The 23,724-nt window shown below is 48.3% G+C and overlaps 1 protein-coding gene across 1 annotated transcript in view; it reads right to left on the reverse strand.

Annotated features, from left to right (window-relative positions):
• Positions 1–23,724, reverse strand: part of LOC138265301 (solute carrier family 2, facilitated glucose transporter member 11-like) — a 173,684-nt gene that overhangs the window by 22,363 nt on the left and 127,597 nt on the right. Inside the window, exons 7-8 of the mRNA XM_069212908.1 lie at positions 14,784–14,971; positions 12,546–12,656 (exon numbers count right to left, since the gene is read on the reverse strand). Of these exons, the coding sequence (XP_069069009.1) occupies positions 12,546–12,656; positions 14,784–14,971 (299 nt within the window). The remainder of the gene's footprint in view (positions 1–12,545; positions 12,657–14,783; positions 14,972–23,724) is intronic.

Raw genomic sequence — 23,724 nt, forward strand, 5'->3', positions numbered from 1 at the left:
AAGAATCATACTTGTGTAAATCAGTGTAAAGAAAATGTTACATATGACAAAGGGGACTAGAAGGTGTAGAATTTACACGTCATCCATACTGGCAGGCATTTTTTAAGAATACTTGGTCTCGGGAAGCATAAACTCAGGATTCAGAATATAACACAGTGGTTAGGTTTGACTTTACTAATAAATTATTTCTACCCAAACAGACCCTTTTTAGGAAAATCAGGATAATCAAAGACTGGAAAAAACATAACTTTCTAACCTGCACCATGCAGACTGCATGCATCCCTTTGATGGCAGTTCGTAGCTCATTGTGCTAGATTATGATTGTAACTTATGAACTGAACAGTTATAAGAGGATCTCTGTGACAAAAGCAGTGTTCCAATCTCACTGACCATTGCACATAAAAGACTGTTCTGTGATCTGCATAGTACACTTTCATTTCAGCAGGCATATTAACCCTCTTGGGATAAATTGGTACTAGACAAAACTGTGATTTCTCTCCAGCAGGTACCTTAATCACCAGTGTTATCTTGGCACTTTTATTATGGACTGAAAGCTGTTGGATATACAAGGAACTATGCACTGCTTTTAAAACTGCTGCACTTCTACAAAAGCGGCCCCATAGTAACAAAAGCAGCCCCCATCCTTTTATCCTCCCTGGAAACACCCGATGCCCAGTACGGCCAGTCCTCTCCCTCCCGGAAACAGTAGTGGAATCTGGGGAGCCCCCCAATGAGACATAATTGGAAGCTGGAGAGTCTATCCTAAGCAATTTATTATTTGAATCTAAAGACAATACACAAAAGGCAGAAACAAGCATTTGTCAAACAAATACACAAACAAATATTAGAAAAAACAATGTTTTAATTAAAAAGGTGGAACTTTTTTAAATTCAATTGAGGCCACCCTTCATCCATACTGTATTCTGTTTGATGTTCTTGCACTGTTCAAATTAATACATTTGAGGAACTTTAGTTTTAGCCTCCAAGTTCAAATTTCCACACACCTATAGAACATTTTACAATGTTTAGTTTTACATTTTGCCTCTTTAGTTGTATATGCTTTATTGATTTGTTAATATTTGTAGGAAAGTGCCACTGTTGGCATGGTTACCCCACCCCCAACGTTTTGCCTAGTGTTGATGCCAACTTTGATTGAATGTGTGCTGGGATCCAAATAACCAAATCCCCAACACCAGTGTTCTTTCCCTAAATCTGTAACTTTGTTCCCACAATTGGCACAACCCTGGCCCACAGTTAAGTCCCTTGTAAAATGTACCTCTGGCACCAAGGGCCCTGTGGCCAGGGAAGGTCTCTAAGGGCTGCAGGATGTATTGTGCCACCCTAGGGAACCCCTCACCCAGCACATGTACACTGCCTTGCAGCCCCTGTGTGTACTGGTGGGGAGAAAAAAGACAAAGTCGACATGGCACCCCTGCCATGCCAACAAACCACTGCCTGTGGCATAGGTAAATCACCCCTCTAGCAGACCTTACAGCCTTAAGGCAGGGTGCACTATACCACAGGGGAGGGCATAGCTGCATGAGCAATATGCCCCTACAGTGTCTAAGTCCATTCTTAGACATTGTAAGTGCAGTGTAGCCATATTGAGTATATGGTCTGGGAGTTTGTCATTGCGAACTCCACAGCTCCATAATGGCTTCACTGAATACTAGGAAGATTGGTATCAAACTTCTCAGTATAATAAACCCACACTGATGCCAATGTGGGATTTATTGGAAAATGCACACAGAGTGCATCTTAGAGATGTTAGCCAAACTGCTAGTGTAGGACTGACCAGTCTGTGCCAGCCTGCCACTTTCAGACAAGTTTCTGACCACATGGGGTGAGTGCCTTTGTTAACTCTGTGGTCAGAAACAAAGCCTGTCCTAGGTGGAGGTGCTTCACACCTCCTCCCTACAGGAAATGTAACACCTGGCGGTGAGCCTCAAAGGCTCAAGCCTCGGATTACAGTGCCCCAGGGCACACCAGTTAGTGGAGATCCCCGTCCCCCGAACAAAGCCCCACTTTTGGCGGCAAGTCCGGTGGGAAAATTAGGGAAAACAGGGAGGAGTGATCGCATCAGCCAGGACCACCCCTAAGGTGTCCAGAGCTGAGGTGACTCCCTCCCTGCAGAATCCTCCACCTTGGTTTGGAGGACAGGAACCAATAGGATTAGGTTTAGGCCCCCCTCCCCAAAGGGAGTGGGCACAGCCATTAGCCACTGCCCTCTGACCCCTAAAAAGACCCTAAATCTAGGATTTAAGGGCCTCCCTGAACCCAGCATACCAAATTCCTGGCGACCTAACAAGAAGAAGAAGGACTGCTAAGCTGAAAACGCCAGCAGAGAAGAAGGAAGAAGACAACTGCTTTGGCCCCAGCCCCTCCGGCCTGTATCCTGCTTCAAAGAACCTGCAAAAGAACAGCAACTCATCCAGTGGGACCAGCAACCTCTGCCAAGCTCCAGAGGACTGCCCTGCACCCAAAAGGACCAAGAACTCCTGTGGACAGCGGCCCTGTCCAAGAAGAAACCTACAACCAAGGACTCCACCTCACTCCGAATGTGTGAGTCCTAACCACTCTGCACCCGACCCGTGTCCAAGTGGTCCACCCAGCAAGAGAGGGTCTCCAGGCGATTGGGAGCAAACCCCCCCCCTGGGTTGACCTCTCCACCCCTCCACAATGACGCCTGAAGAGGGAATCCTGAGGACCTCCCGGCCGCAAAGCTCCAGATGAAGATATCCGATGGCTAAAGACAGACTGCACCCGCAGCCCCCAGGCCTTAGAGAAACTGACACCCGGTGCAGCTACGGTCAGCAGGTTGCCCTCCTCCCTGTCCGAGTGGTGGTGTGCCCGAGACACCCCCCTGGACCTCGCCTGCAGCCTCTGAGTGAACTCCGGTTCTCCTCATAGACTAGCATCCAAAACCCGACATCCTGTTTGCACCCTGCACCCGGATGCCCCTGTGCCGCTGATGGTGTGTGTTTGGTACCTACTTGTGGCCCCTTCAGTACTCCTCTAATGTCCCCTGGTCTGCTCTCCGAGTCGCGGGTACTTACCTGCAGGCAGACGGGATTCCGAGTACCCCCTGTCTCCATAGAACCCCACGTTAAAATTGCTGATCTTTGACGTCTGCACCCGGCTGGCCCCGTGTTGCTGGTGGTAGGTGTTTGGGGTAAACTTGGACCCCAACCAGTGGACTTCCTAAAACCCTGAGACTGAAACTGTAAGTGTTGTACTTAACTGTAAAACGAGCTAGCAATTCTTCGCCCCAGGAACTGTTTCTGAAAATTGTAGTGTGCCCATTTTTAAAACAGGTTATTGCCAATATTTCAAGAACTGTATAACTTATCAATTTCAAACAAAGTACTGTTTATACATGTGTGAAATACGAACCTTTTGACGTACCTACCTGCAACTTGAATCTTGTGGTTCTAAAAATAAATCAAGAAAATATATTTTTGCAATATAAAAACCATTGGGCTGGAGTTGTCATTGAGTGTGTGCTTCTTCTATTGTCTGTGTGTGTACACTAGGGTGGTCATTACAACCCTGGCGGACGGTGTTAAAGCGGCGGTAAGACCGCCAACAGGCCGGCGGTAAAAAAATTGCAATTACGACCGTGGCGGAAACCGCCACCAAAGACAGCCACTTTAACACTCAGACCGCCACGGCGGTACAAAAAAACAGCGCGGCGGACACCGCCAACAGACAGGCGGAGGACAAAGTACCGCCCACACTATTATGACAGGCCAATCTGCCACCTTTTCCGGTGGCGAATTCACCGCAGATAAAAACACGGCGGAAACAGTCATTTCGAAGGGAAAACGCTCACCTCTACACACTCCACGAGGAACGAGGACACCATGGAACCGGAACTCCAAATCCTACCTGCAATAGTCTTCCTGCTCCTCTACCAGGAGCACGAACGCCGGCAGCGAAGACCACAGTGAGTACTGCACCTACAACACAGGGGAGGGAAAAAACAGGGACGCACACACGCAACACCCCCGCCCTCACCCCCACCCTCACCCACTACAACACACACACTAATGCATATCAATACATCACAGTTACACCCCCCAAGCCCCTCCGGAAGAATGCAAAGACCAAAGAAAATGAGTGTAACCATCGGAATATATTACAAACAAGTAGGCAGAAATATATATATATATACACCATGTACAAAATATCTACCAGGCATAGTAGTCCAGGTACTGCACAAAAAAAGTCAGTGGAACACTGGGACCACACGGTATGGGCGAGGCCCACACAAGATCCCCGACCATGACAGAGAGAACACTGCAGGGGCATCAGACAGCAACTAAACAGGCACCTCAGGGGGAGGGAAAGGGGGGGCACCTCAGCCGCTTGAGTGCACGATGACAAATCCACAAGGGGGCCACATGCCCACTGTTACATCCTGGGGAGTGCAAAGCCACAGTCTCTCAAGTCTCTACAGTGGGTGGGTTGCCCACTGTTCCATCCTGGGGAGTGCAAAGCCACAGTCTCTCAAGTCTCTACAGTGGGTGGGTTGCCCACTGTTCCATCCTGGAGAGTGCAAAGCCACAGTCTCTCAAGTGGATAACAGTCTCCACTGGTTCTGGAGGGGGACTGGTGCCCAGAGTGCTTCATCCTGTGAAGGACAGAGGTAGTGGATGGATCTCTCCACTGGTTCTGGAGGGGGACTGGTGCCCAGAGTGCATCACTCCCCCCATGACGGACCCAGTTGCATCAGTGCCCCTGCAGCTCATGGGCTAGCGGTGCTTGAGTTGGCGGTGCCCTGTTCAGCGGTGCTTGAGTTGGCAGTGCCCTGTTCAGTGGTGCTTGAGTTGGCGGTGCCCTGTTCAGCGGTGCTTGAGTTGGCGGTGCCCTGTTGAGCGGTGCTTGAGACGGCGTTCCTTCATTGCCCAGCGGGCTGGTGCTGGCGGTCCTTCATGGCCCAGCGGGGCTGGTGCTGGCGGTGGCCTCCTGAGCAGCTGCGCTGGTGCTGGCCCCCTGGGTAGCTGGGCTGGGGCTGGCGGTGGCCTCCTGGGTAGCTGGGCTGGGGCTGGCGGTGGCCTCCTGGGCAGCTGCGCTGGAGCTGGCGGTGGCCTCCTGGCCAGCGGGGATGATGGTGGTCTTCTCCGCCGTGCAGCTCTTCCCAGACTTGCCCGGTTTCTTGTGGCCCTTCCCCACCTTGGAAGGTGTCACAGCTGACTCCACACTCCCAACGGGACCCCTGGGAGCGGCTTTGGTGGCTGGAGTCTTCCCCCTCTCCCGCGCGGCACTGGCCAACTTCTGATGCTTCACAGATGGGGGACTGTCTGTGCTGTGGCTCCGTGCCACACTGGCTGTCCTGGTGGCCGGTGCACTCCACATACCGGTGACTACAGGCACCACTGGTCCCGGAGATGTTTTGGCTGAGGTGCTACTTCGGGACCTATGAGATGGACGGGTGGGGGAGGTGGGGGAAAAAGGTCAAGGCTGGACAGGAAATGTTTTTTGGACACACTGCGATGGATAGCTGGAGGGGGTTTGGGAGTGGAGGAAGAGGTGGTGGTTGTAGGAGGTGTTCGTTTGCTGACTTTGGGTGAAGGTGCATGCGCTGGAGGCTGTCATGAGGTGGATGGCTGTTGGGTGGGTGTGTGCCTGCGTTTGTGTATCGTGGGAGGGGGCGTCACAGACACACTGGGAGAGGACACAGGGGATGTGTGAATGGTAGTGGGGGTGGTGACTGCACATGAGCGGGGTGTGGTGGTGGGTGTGCTGGAGCGGGACGTAGTGGCTGTAGAGGTAGTGCATGCAGGTGTGAGTGTAGACGAGACTGGGAGGGAGGAGGGAGACAAGGAGGAGGGGGACACAGTGGAGGCAGTGGATGTTGGTGTGTCTGCATGTGTGTGTTGCTTGCGTGAGTGCCTGTGGGATGTGTGGTGCTTATGTTTGCCTGAGCTTCCCTTGTGTGTTGAGGTGTGTGCAGGCTGGTCTGATGGTGTGCTTGGGATAGGCAGAGGTACAGGAGATTGGGTCTGGGTGGAGGAAGTTGGAGGGGGGTGGCTAGAGACGGGGCAATGGCTGCCATCAGTGCTGAGGCCAGAGTTTGAAAAGCTTGGTGAAGGGCCGCCTGACCAGAATGAATGCCCTCCAGGAATGCATTAGTTTGTTGCAACTGCCTTTCTACACCCTGGATGGCATTGAAAATGGTAGACTGCCCAACAGTGAGGGACCTGAGGAGGTCAATGGCCTCCTCACTGAGGGCAGCAGGAGTGACTGGGGCATGGCCTGAGGTGCCTGGGGCGAAGGTGATGCCCACCCTCCTGGGTGAGCGGGCACGGGGCGAAGGCTGAGGGGCTGCTGGGAGGACGGTGCTGGTAGGAGGGGTGGCGGCTGTACCTGTAGATGCAAGGGGCACAGATGTTGCCGCCACCACAAGGGAGCTCCCATCAGAGGACGAGTCCATGTCGCTGGTGTCAGCTCCTGTCTCCGGTGTGGCGCTCCCCTCTCCCTCCGTCCCACTGGTGAATTCCGAGTCCGTAGTGTCGCCCTCCAGGGCCATGTGGGATGCAGCTCCCTCGTGCTCCGGTGCCACTGCTCCTCCGCCTGATGATGCTAATGCACACAAGAACAGGGAGACCACAAAAAGGGGGGGGGACGACAGAAGAAAGACATGTTGAGTGTATGGATTACCGCTACCGTTGGCGGACACGACAGACACAGAAGCCCCCTGCACTACGCCGCGCTCTTGGGCTCCACTGTTCAATTCCTGGGAAATGGCCTACAAGGCTATGGACGACATTTGCACATATTTATTACACAGGGGCATGACTAGGTGTACTTGGCACTCTGCAGAGGTGGGCTGGGGTGCCACATGGCCTGCCTTACGCAGGGGCCTTGCCTACGGAACTCGCCCTGGCCTAGGGAAACCCACAGCCCTCCTCCCCCACCCAGACATCTCCACTGCGCGCAAAGTAAGCAGAATGAGAGTGTACTCACCCCCTTGTGTCTGCTGTGATGCCCTCAAGCGCCCATCCAACTCCGGGTAGGCCACCGCCAGGATCCTGAACATAGGGGGGGGTCATGGTGCGACGGCCACCCCTCCCACGTTGGGAGGCCATCCCCAGCTTAGCCTCCGCTGTCTTCTTGCTCCAGCGGAGAATGTCCTCCCATCTTTTCCGGCAGTGGGTGCTCCGTCTGTGGTAGACCCCCAGGGTCCGGACGTCCTTGGCGATGGCACGCCAAATATCTTTCTTCTGGTGGGCGCTGACCTACATGAAATGTACAGGGGAAAAAGAGAAGTCATTACCAACTGCACCGTCTAAGTGATTGGCCCCATCCCTACCCTTGCCATGTGGCACATGCATTCACCGTCTTTCATGCACGCAGCACTCTGCCCCCTTCCTTCTTACATCCAGACCTCTCCACACAGGCATAGCCCATACAACATGCTCCCTGTGTACTTACCTGTTTATCTGGAGGACCGTAGAGTAGCGTGTACTGGGGGAGGACCCCATCCACGAGCTTCTCCAACTCCTCCGATGTGAAGGCAGGGGCCCTTTCCCCAGACGCACGAGCCATTGTCTCTTCCAGACCAAGGTCACAGCAGCACTTGCAGTGTAGGTCCTCTCCTGTCGAAGATCAGGTATCGAGTGATTGAAGAGATAGAAAATGGCGGTCACGTCCGCGGCGGTGCGTACCGTCACCGCCGGCGTACAACGTCATTGGCTCCTGGGACCCATAGGGTCCAATGTTAACCAATGCAGCATTGCGCCGCGGTCTTCGACTGCCTACCGCGATGGTGTACAACGCCAGCGCAGTTACCTCACATCCCATTGTCCCACTTTGCAGGTCAGGCAGACGCCATTTCAGGGGCCCGCATGGCTTGATTTTCAACTGTGTCACACATACCTAGGCCTAGATTCAACACACATACAGTCCACCTTTTGTGTATGATTGGTGTTCTGTGTAAACTGTGGGTATGTACCTCTGAGTTGTTTGACTCTGTGCTCGCTGTTGTCCTTCATAGGCACCGTCCGCTGGGACATGTGAGGAGACAGCGGCATCCTCCGGTGTACCGACCGTTGGTGGACCTGTCGACAATGGAGGAGAGACATTTGATAATCACCTACAGGCTTGACCGTGCCAAGATCCAGGAACTGTGTACCCAGTTGGAGCCAGACCTGATGTCAGCAATCCGCCATCCCACAGGAATCCCCCCTCAAGTGCAGGTGCTGTCAGTGCTCCATTTCCTTGCAAGTGGGTCATTTCAAACAACTGTGGCCATGGCATCAGGGATGTCCCAGCCTATGTTTTCCAATGTATTGTCCAGAGTGTTGTCTGCCCTTCTGAAACATATGCGGAGCTACATCGTTTTCCCTCAGGTGGAGGATTTGCCTACAGTGAAAGGTGACTTCTATGCCCTGGGACATATCCCCAACATCATAGGTGCCATTGATGGGACCCATGTGGCTTTGGTCCCCCCCCCCCACAGGAGTGAACAGGTGTACAGAAACTGGAAGAGTTATCATTCTATGAATGTACAGATGGTATGTTTGGCAGACCAGTACATCTCCCATGTGAATGCCAAGTTCCCTGGCTCAGTGCATGACGCCTACATCCTGCGGAATAGCAGCGTCCCTTATTGATGGGTCAACTCCAGAGGCACCGTGTGTGGCAATTAGGTGAGCACCTGGAAGCAAGACTGTGGGAATGGTTGTCTGGGTCTGGGGATATCCCTACAGGTTAGTGTGTGTCTAACAGTTGTCCCTCGCCATTTGCAGGTGACTCTGGTTACCCCATCCTGTCATGGCTACTGACCCCAGTGAGGAATCCCACGACAAGGGCAGAGGAACGATACAATGAGGCCCATGGGCGAACTAGGAGGGTGATCGAGCAGACCTTCGGCCTCCTGAAGGCCAGGTTCAGGTGCCTCCATATGACAGGTGGATCCCTATTCTACTCACCAAAGAAGGCGTGCCAGATCATCGTGGCCTGCTGTATGCTTCACAACTTGGCTTTGCGACAACAGGTCCCTTTTCTGCAGGAGGATGGTCCAGATGGCGGTGTTGTTGCAGCTGTGGAGCCTGTGGACAGTGATGAGGAGGAAGCAAAGGAAGAAGACATGCACAACAGGGACTCAGTGATCCTGCAATATTTCCAGTGAGACATAGGTAGGAATACAAACCTGCCTACTACATGTACTTTGAAACTACTACCTCTCTCCTGTCTGTCGTTTTCACCCAGTGTATGGTCACTGAGTTGTCACTTTCCCTTACGATTTCACAGAAGTGGGTCCCACTGTGTGACATCTGCTTAGATTCCTCATGGACTAGAGCTGTGTGACATAGGTATGTTGACATTACTATTTTAAAAAAAAATTGTCACTGTAATTGCTAATACACTATTTCGAAATCACAGACAGACTCCAGATCATTTTGTGCTTTAGGTGTGTTTATTTAAGTGCTCAATATTGGAGGGGGTAGTGAAATGGTGAGGGGAGATGGCGGAGGAGTGTCCATGGCAGAGTCCAGTCTATTAGTCTCACAGGTACATTGCCCATATGGGCATAGGAAGTGGAGCTGGGGCAGTTTAAGGATGGACAGGGTGACAAAGTGGAACAGTAGGATGACAATCAGGGTGGTCTCATTTCTTGGAGGGGGTCTTGGCATCGTGCTCTGTCTTTGTCCTGGATCTCAGAGACCCTTTGCGGGGTGGTCCTACCTCTGCAGGTGGTGGGGTGCTGGTGTGGTGGTCCTGTGGCGGGGCGTCCTGTCCACTAGCGCCGGCAGAGGTGGTGGGCAGTTCATCGTCCATGCTAGTGTCAGGGGCCCCTTGTAGTGCCACAGTGTCCCTCCTGGTGTTGAGTAGTTCCTTCAGCACCCCTACGATGGTGCCCAGGGTGGAGCTGATGGTTCTGAGTTCCTCCCTGAAGCCCATATACTGTTCCTCCTGCAGGCGCTGGGTCTCCTGAAACTTGGCCAGTACCGTTGCCATTGTCTCCTGGGAGTGGTGGTAGGCTCCCATGATGGAGGAGAGGGCCTTGTGGAGAGTGAGTTCCCTTGGCCTGTCCGCCCCCTGTCGCACAGCAGCCCTCCCAGTTCCCCTGTGTTCCTGGGCCTCCGTCCCCTGGACTGTGTGCCCACTACCACTGACTCCAGGTCCCTGTTGTTGTTGGGGTGGTGGGTTATCCTGGGTTCCCTGTAGTGGTGGACACACAGCTGATTGACGTGTCCTGGGAACGGAGGTATAGGCCCGCTGGGTGGGTGCTGTGCTGGTGTTTCCAGAGGGGGGAAGGTCTGTGGTGGCCTGTGCCTGTGTGAGGGGAACCGACTGTCCCGAGGTCCCCGATGGTCCGGGCTGGTCATCTAGATCCAGTTGGACAGAGGTGCTGTCATCACTGTGGGCCTCTTCTGTCGGTGGTGTGGACATGTGTGGACCCTCCTGTCCGGTGACATTGGGTAGGGGTCCTGCAGGGGTATAAAAGGATGTTTATTAAATCTGTGTGTGCCATGGTGTGCAATGGGTGGGTGACCGTGTACCCCAGTGCTTGCATTCCTGTGTAGGACCTTGTGTGAGGATGGTTTAGGGGGGTGTATGGGTATGTGCAGTGGGCATGCTTTGGTGATGGGTGTCCATGCTTTGTTGTTGCATGCAGGGCTTGGTGTTGGGATGGGTGGTTTGTGATGTTGGGACATATGTGAGGAGTTGGGGTGCTGGGGGTGAGGGTGAGGGTATGTGATAGCATGCAGGTAGGGTGGGGGATGAAGTAGTTAAAGCTTTGACTTACCAGAGTCCATTCCTCCACCTACTCCTGCGAGGCCCACAGGATGCAGAATCAGCAAGACCTGCTCCTCCCATGTTAGTTGTGGGGGAGGAGGTGGGGGTCCCCCACCAGTCCGCTGAACCGCCAGGGGGTGTCTTGAGACCACGTAACGCACCTTCCCCCTTAGGTCGTTCCACCTCTTCCTGATGTCCTCCCGATTTGTTGGGTGTTGTCCCACTGCGTTGACCCTGTCCACTATTCTGCGCCATAGCTCCATCTTCCTAGCTATGGAGGTGTGCTGCACCTGTGATCCGAATAGCTGTGGTTCTACCCGGACGATTTCCTCCACCATGACCCTGGGCTCCTCCTCCGAGAACCTTGGGTGTCTTTGCCGTGCCTTGGGGTGGTGTAGGTGATGTGTGGGGTGGAGTGTGTGGTGATAAGTGTGGTGATATGTAGTGGTGTGTTGTGTGAGGTGCGTGGAAGTTATGTGGGTGATGGTGTTGTGTGCCTGTGGATGCTGTTGTTCTTGCTGGTGGTGTCTCTCTCTGGGCTTCTTTCTGAATTTTTGGTAGTAAGGGTTTGTGGGTGATGTGGGTGTGTGTTTTATATTGTATTGGGTGTGTGGGAGTGGTGTGTGTATGTGTATCAGGTGTGTGTATTTGGAATTGTCCAATGTGGCTGTGTTTTGTAAGGGTGTGTGTATTTTGAGCGCAGCGGTGTGTACTGCCAATGGAATACCGTGGTTGAAAGACCGCCACGTGGATTCGTGTGTCGTGATAGTGTGGGCGTATTTCTGTTGGCGTGACGGTGGAGGATTTGTTTTCGCCAGTTTTCACTGACCTTTGGTGTGGCGGACTTGTGTGGGTGTCTGACTTTTGGCGGATTCCAAGATGTGGGTCATAATAGCTGTGGCGGAATTCTGCGGCCGCGGCGGTGTGTTGGCGGTCTTCTGCACGGCGGTATGCGGCTTTCACCGCCAATGTTGTAATGACCGCCTAAATGCTTTGCACTACCCTCTGATAAGCCTGACTGCTCGACCACACTCCCACTAAACAGAGCATTAGTATTATCTACTTTGGCCTCTGTTAAGCCTCTGGGGAACCCCTGGACTCTGTGCTCACTATATCTCATTTTGATATAGTATAGACAGAGCCAGCTTCCTACAATATTATTTAATTTGCTAAGCAATTGGTGACAGTGAGTAGGCATTGTGTCCCCTCAAGGGTCTGGGGACCGTGGGTTAAGAACCACTGGTCTAGTGTTCTAGCCTTTACTTAAGGTATGGTGTTTGTGAGGTTTGGAGGGCCAGATAGACACTCCCAGAGGTGGAAGTCCATGGGTGCTATCACCAGGCATGCTAACCTCTAGCCAGCACACAAACCTTCCCATTTCTGATGGATATAGCAAACAGGCAAGCAAAGGCAGAGGAAGGAATCTTAACATTGGCTAACATATGCTAGACATAGTGCATACATAAGAGGTAGTCAGAAAACAGGCACAGGAAAAAGCATATGAAATCTGCACCGGAGCCAGGCAGAGGTTGGCAATTAAGACCTGGTGAAGGTATTCCGACAGAGAAATAGCAATATGAATAAAATGGAGCTCTATCGACACTTAGCATAACATTACATAACAACATAATATAACATAACATAACAAGAGTACAGCAGAATACAGTCAAGAGAAAATAATAAAGGGAATAAGAAACTCAACAGAGATGGGCATATGAAAATAGTAGTCATGAGAAACTGGCAGGGAACAAGCTTTAAAACCAATGAGATATCGGAGCAGTTCCAGTTGTACTTACACACAAGATGATTGTGAAGATCTCCGTGATGGCCATTCCAAGGGACACATAGCGAATCTGACTGCCGGCAATTCCAGCATTCTGGAAAACATCATAGGCGTAGAAGTACACCTGGAAAGATGGAATATAAGAAAACGTCACAAGCTGTAAGCTAGTAAGGATTACAATTGATAGCCAACGAACCTAAATATATCACCGATGTTTCCATGCTCTTTGGTGCTTCCAATTGGTCCAACTAGGTCTTGTTTGGATACTTAGGCCCATATTTATACTTTTTTAGCGCCGCATTTGCGTCATTTTTTGACGCAAAAGCGGCGCAAACTTGCAAAATACAATTGTATTTTGTAAGTTTGCGCCGTTTTGTGCGTCAAAAAGAGGCACAAATGCAGCGCTAAAAAAGTATAAATATGAGCCTTAATGAGGTTTTATTAACAGGCCACACACATTGTAGATGTATTAATATTATACTTCACAACCCTGAGGAGGCGTGGGATGTGGCTTTGATAAACCACCCGGGCTCCCAGCTATTGCCTGCTCTCTACCAATTACCACTAAAGTCCTGGACACATGGGCACTACTATTATATCTGGTCCTATTCCATGATGAGTTTAACATTTTGGTGGACTACAGGGGTCCGGCCTGCAAAATTACATCCCCAGCCTGTTAGGGCATTGCTTTTCAAAGGCCCTAACAATTTGCAGCATTGGCGGAAATATACACAGTCCAGGAATATGTAGAGAATGGGTAGATGGAAACTGGGAAGGCCCTCTGGGGCTGTGAAGCTCAGGCCTGAAAGGTGAGCTAGTGGTTCCACTTAGGGTAATGAGAGCAGTGCTAGTTAAAATGACAGCATTCACAGAGTACTGTGCTTGGCAGCGACTCAGTTTGCACCCATTTGGAATTCCATCAATTTTTTTGTATTTTTCCTTCCCACTTTTCCCTCAGTAGTTAGCTCCCTTTTAGGTAGGGCTGCGCCAGTTTTTCTGCTTTCCTGTGTTGCCGTGCAGTTGTTTGTGACTTGCCAGTTGGCATTCCTCCATTGATGGTGATCTCTTACTGATAAATCTACAACCTAAGCCCCACTGGGCCGATGGTCCCTCTCTTTTTGATTCGCTAGCTGTATCCTGGTGTCTGGCTAGTCATAGAGATTCCCTTATTTTATCTCACTAAGCACCACATTGAGTCTAAGCTTTGGAGTCATGCACACTTGTTAAAGACTTGAGCTGATGTGTTGTGTGCCTTTTGGTATAGAAACTAAAAGGTCTAGTGAGCCTTTGCTAAGTGCTGTTCTGTATTACTTTCAGAATTTTGCTTGTCCCTTTTTCTACCCTGACCCTGTTTACCCTGGGGTAACCTTATCTTCAGGAATGTTATTCCCCCTCGGAGAGTGTGCTGACGTAGAAAGAGAGGCAGATTCTCCCCGCTCTTGAGAAACCACAACCAGTCTTGAGTTGACATCAAGTAGGCAGTAGATCCATAGATAACAGAGGAGCAATACATGATGTAACAGCCTACCTATCATTGGTAGAATTGGGGATCATACATTTTAATACATCGTATAAATATCAGCAAGTAACCTTTGTGAGGAGGGAGCTTTGGGCTTTGTTTCCCCATGAAGTGGATTCTGGTTGAACACAGTGTGAGCATTTTATTAAACTGTGAGTGTAGGGTATTTTCCCATCTTATGTGATTGAAAAGTCAGACAGTGATGGAGATGCTCATTAGTATGTGCCTGTATAGCTGATATCTATTTTTAGAAAGAAATTACCTGGACAACAGTGTCTTCTTGTTGTTCAAGTCAGTATCCAAACACATTGCGATATTCCCTTCTGTTGTAGTTGTGTCTGTCATGTCTTGTCATGGTTCTGTTTGGGACATTGTGTGGCTCCTCAGGATTCTGTGTGTTAGTTATAACTAACAGACGCTACCCAGGAACTCAGCAGATAATATCATTCTCTTGAAGGGGCTCTGATTTGCATACCTGACTATCTAACTTCTGTACATATCTACCTGGAAATAAAAATTAGAACATTTGTAAATGTCTGCCTCCAGTGATATGTACTTACAGCCACCATATTGTCAAATGTAACACCTTTTCACTGAATTCTCCACTTTGGTTTTCAGATCTTTTCCACCCCTGAAAGAGATTCATAGGTCTGGGGACATCAATGATTTTAAGAGTACTAGAAAAAACATCTACATGTGGCTGTTGTAAGTGCTGTATTAAGGGAAAGTTACCACATTGACTCCAATGAACTGAATGGCTCCACAGACGAGCAAGAGGACGATGAGCTGCCGGCGGACAGAGTGGTCCCTCAGTAAATCCACCACACCCTTTGGCTTTGCTCCATTAATCGCCTTACGCTCTTCCATCATGCCAATCATCTCAGCAGTGTGGTCTCTTCCTTTCCAGAGCTGTAGCATGGCTGGGGGTGAACAAAGAATAAATCGTAAATCCAGGCCAAGAAGGACCTCACCTGTATCATGTTCAGTCAGAAAAGTAGAGATAGTGCTGGATGAAACTGACAATGCTCCTTACTGCCACCTGGGGATTGGTCAGGGTAGGGGATGGTGACTCAGCACTGTACTGGTGCTCCCTTCGCTGCCTTGGGATGGGTCTGTGTGTGTGGTGGGGTATGGTGGTGACTTCCGACATGTAGCCGTGCTTCTGCTTGCTTCTGAGGGATTGAATAGAGTAGAGGGTAAGTGGTTCCAGGGTTATGTCAGGGCTAATATCTACTGCCTTTGGATGGACAGAGGAGGGGAGATGGTGATGCCAAGCCTATGTCAGAGCTCCTGTCTGCTGCTTTGGAATGGGCAGAGAAAAGGGGGATGGTGATTTGAGAAAGTAGCCTCTTTCTAGCATGGTTACCCCCATTTTCGGCCTGTTTGTCAGTGTGTTTAACTGTGTCACTGGGATCCTGCTAGCCAGGACCCCAGTGCTTATGGTTTGTGGCCTACTTGTCAGTATGTTTCACTGTTTTTGTCACTATGCTTGACTGTGTCACTGGAGTCCTGCTAACCAGGACCCCAATGGTTATGCTCTTTCTGTTCCCAATGTTGTCACTACATACTAGTAACCCAGTATTTCATCCCAAATTTAGATACTGGTGCCCCCTTATAAGTTTCTAGTATATGGTACCCAGGTACCCAGGGCATTGGGGATCCAAGGGATCCCTATGGGCTTCAACATTATGTTTGCCACTCATAGGGAGCCCATGCAAAGGCTTCTACAGGACTGCCATTGCAGTCTGTGTGAAATGGTGCTATTTCATAGCCATTTACACTGCACCAGGTCACTTATAAGTCACCTATCTGTCAGGCCTTCCAACCCTGAAGGCTGGGTGCAAAGCACCTATGTGTGAGGGCACCCCTGCACTAGCAAAGGTGCCCCTACGCCATCCAGGACCATTTCCCTGGAGTTCGTGAGTGCGCGGATGTCATTTTACGTGTGCACTGGACATAAGTTAATACCTATGTCCAGCTTCACAATGGTAAACCTGAATATGGCCATGTAAGGTGCTAACAACTAGGAATTGTACCACAATACTGGTTCCAGTATTGGTTTCACAATCCCATGTACTCTGGGGGCTCCACAGTGGACCCCCAGTACTGCCATACCAGCCTTCTGAGGTTTTCCAGGCAGCTCCAGCTGCTGCCACCTCACAGACAGGTTCCTGCCCTCCTTTTGCTTGAGCAGCTTAAGCCCAAGAAGGCAGAACAAAGGATTTTCTTTGGGAGAGGGGTGTTACACCCTCTCCCTTTGGAAATAGGTGTTAGAGGCTTGGGAGGGGTAGCCTCCCAGAGCCACTGGAAATGCTTTGAAAGGCACAGATAGTGCCCTCCTTGCATAATCCCGTCTACACTGGTTCAGGGACCCCCAGTCCCTGCTCTGGCGCAAAACTGGACAAAGGAAAGAGAAGTGGCCACTCCCCTGTCCTTCACCACCCCAGGGGTGGTGCCCAGAGCTCCTCCAGAGTTTCCCTGGGTTTTGCCATCTTGGATTCCAAGGTGGTGGGACACTCTGGGAGCATCTGAGTGGCCAGTGCCAGCAGATGATGTCAGAGACCTCCCCTGATAGGTGCTTACCTGGTTAGGTGACCATTCCCCCTTTCAGGGCTATTTAGGGTCTCTCCTCTGGGTGTTTCTTCAGATTCGGATTGCAAGACTCCAGCAGGAATCCTCTGCATCCTCTACTTCATCTTCTACCGACGGAACCGAAGCTGAACCCTCCAGGAACTCTACAAACTGCAACAAAGAAGCAAAGACGACTTCTGCAACATTGTATCTTCAGCTCCTGCCAGCAACTGCAACAGTTTCCAGGTTGTGCATCCTCTGAGGACTGCCTGTCTTCAGCCTACACCAGAAGAACCAAAGGAATTATCAGTGGAGTGATGGATTCACTTCACTGCTTCAGCAGGCACCTCTCTGCAGCGACAACCAGTGATGTGGGTCCCCTCTCCAGATGACGAGCATGGATCCAGAAACACGGGTGGTGGACTAAAGTGACCCCGACAGTCACAGAGTCCAGCTGTCCAACTTTGGTGGAGGTAAGAGCTTGCTTCCCCACGCAAGACAGTACCCCAGTGCACCGCGTGACTTGCAGTTGCCAAGGCTTGTGTGCGACCTTCCATGAAGTTCTTTGTAAGCACCTCTTACATTCCCAGCACTCCATCCTGTGACGCACAGCTTCCTGAGTGGTTCTCCAGCGGCATGGGATCCCTTTGTGTTGTGCTGCATGGGCTTCCATTTGCACCTTCTTTGTCCCCGGGCTGTGGGACACCTGTGCGCACTGCCTGGTCTTCTGAGGGCTCTCTGAGTTGCTGAGAGTTGCTGAGAGCCCCCTCTGTCTCCCCCTCCTGGGTAGAGGCCACCAGGTCCCTCCTGGTCCCGGGCAGCGCCATTTTCCTCCAACCACGAGCTTTGCGTGTGCCAAGGCTTGTTGGTGGAATCAAATGACGCAAACCAGACTGAAATCATCCATTCGGCATTGGACATTTTCTGCACCAACCAGGAACCCGCATCTGTCTTCTTGGGTGCATAACTGACTTTGCCTTCTCATCTGTGGTTCTTCTTTTGCACCTTCATTCCAGTTAGCAGAGGCTCCTTTTCTCCCTGGACTCTTCAGCGCTTCTTGGCCTTGGTCCCCTTCTTCCACAGGTCTTCATGTCCAGGAATCCATTGTTGGTGTCTTGCAGTCTCTTCTGGTTCTTGCATATTCTTCTATCACGACTCCTTGTGTGCTTCAGGCAACTTACTGTGATTTCTCCTGTTTTCCTGGGCTCTGGATTGGGTTCTATTACTTACCTTTGGTGTTTTCTTGCACTCCCAGCACCCCTCTACACACTACACTTGCCTAGGTGAAAAACCGACCTTCGCATTCCGCTATTTTAGTATATGGTTTGTGTTCCCCCTAGGCCCGTTGCAACCTATTGTGATTTTCACTATTTGCACTGGTTTCTGAGTGTGTACTTACCTGTTTTTGGATACTAGTTTATATATTGTGGATATTACTTATCTCCTAAGGGAGCATAGTCTCTAAGGTATTTTGGGCATTTGTGTCACCAAAATAAAGTACCTTTATTTTTATAATACTGAGTATTTTCTTTCATGTGTGTGAGTACTGTGTGACTACAGTAGTATTGCAAGAGTTTTGCATGTCTCCTAGTTCAGCCTTGGCTGCTCTGCTACAAGCTACCTTTAGACAGCCTAGCTGCTAGACACTGACTACATTTCACTAATAAGGGATAACGGGACCTGGTATAAGGTGTAAATACCTTTGGTACCCACTACAAACCAGGCCAGCCTCCTACAGGTGATTTCAGGTCAGTGCAGCTGCTTGTTGTGGCTTGTGACTGGCCCGTGCAATGTGAGGGTGACTCCATGCACCGATCAGTGCTCCTGCCAATTGTCCGATGATTGACCAAGGTGGGGAAAGGGAGACTCCAGGCTCTTGTAGTGTTTTGGGTTCTGCCTTGGTTGGGCCTGTGTACAGAGGTGACTCCAGCCCATGCCACTTCTCCTGCCTGCCACCTTTGGACGGGACTGTGTGTTTGAGGGGTAATTTCTGATACATATTAGCACTTCTACCTTGAGATTGACCAAGGGAGGAGATGTGGCTCCAGCACAATGTCATTGTTCCTATCTACTGCCCATGGATTTGCCACTGAAAGGGGAATAGTGACTCCATTTCAATTTGAGTGCTCCTACCTGCTGGCTTGGGATTTGTAGAGGAGGGCATATCATAACCAATGCCAGTCTTTCTGCCTGCAGCCTTGAGGTTAGGCAAGGGAGGGGATGGTGATTTCAGGCTAATTATATAAGCACTGGTTATACCCTTACATATTACATCACTTATACCATGTGAAATTACAACAATGCTGATGACATCTTAAATTACATAATGTATCATAACACTATGCATGGAGAAGGTGTGAGTTATAGTTAATGTGGTGTGGGCAGTGAGGTGATAAAAGTGAATGAGTAGGTGTACAAGTTACAATAATTTGAAGGGGCTGCATACATTATAATTTTAAGTTATAACTATAACTTTAGAAGTTATAATGTTTATGGAGTTTAAGTTGGCTTTGTATACAACGAATAAATAAAGTTTTCCTAACTATAACGTATCCCTAACCTTTGTTTTTTCCTTGAATTGTAAATTTTTTTTTTTTTTTTTAATAAAAATATTTGGAAATCGTAATTAAGTGGACAGAGAGTGTTGTAAAGTGTACTGTTGTAAAGTATAGTGTCATAGATTGGAGTAGAGTGGAATATACTACAGTGGAGTGGTACAGTGGAATAGGGCACAGTACAGTGGTGTAGACTGGAGTGGTGTAGAGTGAAGTTCAGTACAGTGGATTGGCATATAGGGGAGTGCCAAAGAGTGGAGGACTATAGAGTTGAGTGTTGTAGTGTGGAGTGGTGTAGAGTGGAGTGGGGTACAGTAGGAGAACATACAGTGAAGTGTCGAAGTCTGGAGGGGAGTAGGGTGTGGTATGGTAGAATGTAATAAAGTACAATGGAATAGCAGAGAGTGTAGTGTTGTAGAGTGGTCTTTGGTACAGTGGAGTAACAGAGTGGAGGGGCACACAGTCAAATAGTGTAGACTGGAATGTCATAGAATGGAGTGGCATACAGTAAATTAGCATAGAGTAGAGTGGTGCAGAATGGAGTGGCGAACAGTGGAGTGTAATAGAATGCAGTGGCGTAATGTGGATTAGAGTAGAGTTTAGTGGTACATAGCGGAGTCACATATAGTGGAGTAGAGTACAATGTAATAGCATAGAGTGGCATAGTGTGGAGTGTTGTAGAGTGGAGCGTATTAATTGAAATGTGTAATGTGAAAGTGTGTGAATGTATGTAATGTAGCAGGAATATACATTTTGAAAGTGTAAATTGTATTTTTGGTAGTATATGTAAGTAGTGTAAAAAGTTCTAAGTTCTGGTACTAATATTTTCCTACCTATTACTACTTTACTAAAGTGATACTAGGTAGGATAAAAATACCAAACCTAACACTTACCTAGATATGAAGGCATACGATGGAACACAGCCAAACAGCACCTAAAAACAACATGGCTGCCTTTCACTTTTGTAAAGGCAGTCATTAGCCAATCACCTAATGACTTGTCTGCAGTACTTCTGCAAAATAGCACAACAGCATATATCACTGAGTTATAATACCTTATGGTTACCCTACTTACCTATTTTACCCGAAATGATTATCTGTGCACCACAATGTCTAATCCTGCCAAATTTCATGTTAATCTATTCAGACATTTTACTGGTACATCCATAACAAAAAGTCTATGTAAAATGCATTTGAGTCAAAACCTGTTTTGGGACCCCTTTTTTCTTTGCACCCACTTGACCAATCCCCGCAAAACCTTTCATCATCTACCAATATAGAAGGAAGAATAGGTCTGGAAAGTTTGAGTGTGTGTGTCTCTGTGTATGTGTGTGTCTACACATATATTTTCAATGGAAAAAACAAAGGTTGAAGTAACTTTATAGTTAGGTGAATATGTCAGACACAACATTAAGGTTTCAACTAAAAAAACAGATACATTTTCCACTTATAGTTAGCAGAGCTAACTATAACTTGCACCCCTGCCATGCACTGCTTATTACCGCACAAATTACATCACTCATGACATGTTCTATTACATCACTGATGACATCATCCAATGAGTGTGTTTGTTCTATAGTTCACATAGTACCATATTATTTTTCCACTTAATTTTATACAGCCTGTTTCCAGCTAATGGGTGTAACTGTTTACAAAATGCATGTGCTCCTAATGTATCATAGATATTGAACACGTTATAAATCTTTGTATTGAAAAGTAACTCTGTGTGCAGATGACAGTTGACAGCTTATGTTCAGTATGTTACACACAAAGGTTTGTTTTTTGTGCTCTGGAGAAAAGTTTCCAACAGGGCAAACATTCTATGTAGTTGATCTAAAGTATGGACTAATTAGACAGAATTGTCTCAGCATGACAATATCTACATACTAGCCTATGTATATCTGACTGGTTTGCTTCAGAAGATGGGCTACCTGTAAGGTATTCCCCATAGTATGAAAGCTGCAGGTAGTATAATTTTTAGCACCTTCAGACCTTCATTATTTTAAGCAAATAGTGTATTTTTTGACACTGCATTGTTCTTAGTAGATACTTTTTCATCTTTTTCGGTGTATTTCTCATGAAAGTTTTACTGTCTGCAAACAGTGTGGTACAGAGAGAACTCCCACCATAGAGTAAACACTTTTTGTAGTACCCACTTTTCTACTCATATCAACTTCATTACTCAGTGTAGGTTTGTCGATTCTGAAAGGTTTGATACAGATAAAAGATGTCCGTAGCATAGCATTACCTTTGGAACAGACTTTGAGTTTTTTGAATAACTTGGTTTCTCTGAGTAGTTGTATACATATCGAACACTGTGTGCAGTAAGGATTTCCCATGTACCTGTGGTTGATTGTTAATGTGAACTAGGCTACCTGTGAAGTGTATAGGATATGGTAAATCTTGCAAATAACACGCACATATATATGTATATTCACTGAAAAAAACAAAGATTAAAGGAGGGTTATAGTTAGGTGAAAATGTCAGGTGTGGGTGAAAGTTATAGTTACTTTAGGGCACAAGTTTTAGTTATCTTAGATAACTATAACTAGTGAATTTCAGTGGTTTTGTTAATTTAATATGGTATGTTTAACCAACATCTTCACCTAACAATAATGTCCCTTTAACCTTTGGTTTTTCAGTGAATTTCTAAGATTTTTTTAAAATGTAAATAAACATATTATTACAATTTCTTACTATAACATCCCATTTACCTTTCGCTTTTCCAGTGAATTTCTATTTTTTAGTGTAAAGTAAGATGTCCATCGATATACATGTCCAATCCCCTGCAAGCCCCCTTCCCCTCACCGTGCATGACCTTCCGCCATCCACATCGTGCGGTTGGCTGCAGGGCCTGACCTGCAGTCAAGCTCTGTGCCCAACCCCCTGCAAGTGCCTTATCTCCTCTAGCACACGACCTTTAGTTGTACACTCTATGCAGTTGGTCGCAGCCCCTGGCTGCAGAAGGTCCGATTTACTAACTTTGCCAAAGATCACAACACATAAATATGAAAAGGGAGCTTACTGGCTCTATCAAGGGATAAGCATATCAATGTATATAAAGCATATCTATTATCGTTGTCCAAAAATCACCAATATTGTTAATCAAATGTATATTTCACTAATTCACACAATACAATGTTTAATGAAGGTGATTCTTCTAAAAATGGTTAAAGTCTATGAGTGATTCGTTTAACATTTTTCAGGTGACAAAATGCAGTCATAAAATCAACCAGAACAGGTCATTGTACTGCAGCTGAAGAGCACAAAGCTCCACCTAGGAGTGGTTTAGAAAAATATAGTAAGTTCTCCTGGGGTAATGGATTTAATGACCCAGAAGACATACTGTTTTTTTTTGTATTGTTGATGGGTGGCTGCTGCAGTTCTTCCGACCCCCACAACATTAAAACAAAGGTTTGGTGGTGCCTCTTAGACCTGGTTCCTTAGGGTGGTCTTCCTCCAAACTTTTTGCCTGCTAGCCTGCATTTTCCTGAATTGTTTGCTTCTGTTGGCCTTAGGACTCTGTGCACTTTACCACTGCTAAAGTGCTTGTGCTAGATCCCTTAAACGTGGTTTGATTGCCATATACCTGACTGCCATATTTAATTTACTTGTAAGTCCCTTGTAGAGTGGTATACCATGTAGCCAGGGCCTGTAAATCAAATTTTACTAGTTGGCCAGAAGCACTTATTGCGCCACCCACTTAAGTAGCACCTTAAAACATGTCCAGGCCTGCTATTGCAGCTTTAATGTAGTGTCCCACTGCCATGTCGACTTGGCATTTAATACCCCTTGCCAAACCTTAAACTCCCCTTTTATTGCATATAGGTCATCCCTAATGTAAGCCCATAGAGCACAGTGCTGTGTAATTAAAAGGTAGGACATGTCATGGTAGTGAACCCCCCCACAAATCTGTTTTCATTACTGTGAGGCCCACCTCTCCCATAGAATAACAGTGGGTATTACTTATTACATTTAATATGCTGTAATTCATAAATGAGATGAGGTACATGTGGCATGTTTGGTGCCTATGAACTTGTAATGGTAAACCCTCTTTAATGGTAAAGTCAAATTTATCATTAAAAGTTTTAAAATGCTACTTTTAGAAAGTTCGTATTTTCAGCCCTCAGCGCCTTTCACATGAATGGGTGTAGAGCCTGAATGGCCTTTCCACTGGCAGGATGGGGGAGGGCAGAGCTGAGCACAAGCTGCACCTGAAAAGGCTGTGCACTGTCACCTAACAATAGACTCAACAACCCTGTATTGTCAGTACCGCCAGCAAGGAGCCAGGGCAGGGGAGGCAGGAAACTGCCAGAACTTCAAAGAACCTTTCTGGAAACTATCCCATCTTCTAGAAGCAAGGCACCTGGGTATAAAAATAGGGCTGTCAGACCCACTCTTCACATCACTACTGGACCTGTGGAAGGACTCTCAGAGGACTGCCTGCTGCTGTGACCTGCTGTGCAGTCTACCAGTCTGTTGCTGTACCTGGAAGGTCTGCTATTGAGTCCTGCATCTTCACCTGCACCCAGGACTTCCAGAGGTGAC

Source organism: Pleurodeles waltl, chromosome 11 (assembly GCF_031143425.1).
Source record: "Pleurodeles waltl isolate 20211129_DDA chromosome 11, aPleWal1.hap1.20221129, whole genome shotgun sequence".
Lineage (NCBI taxonomy): Eukaryota > Metazoa > Chordata > Amphibia > Caudata > Salamandridae > Pleurodeles > Pleurodeles waltl.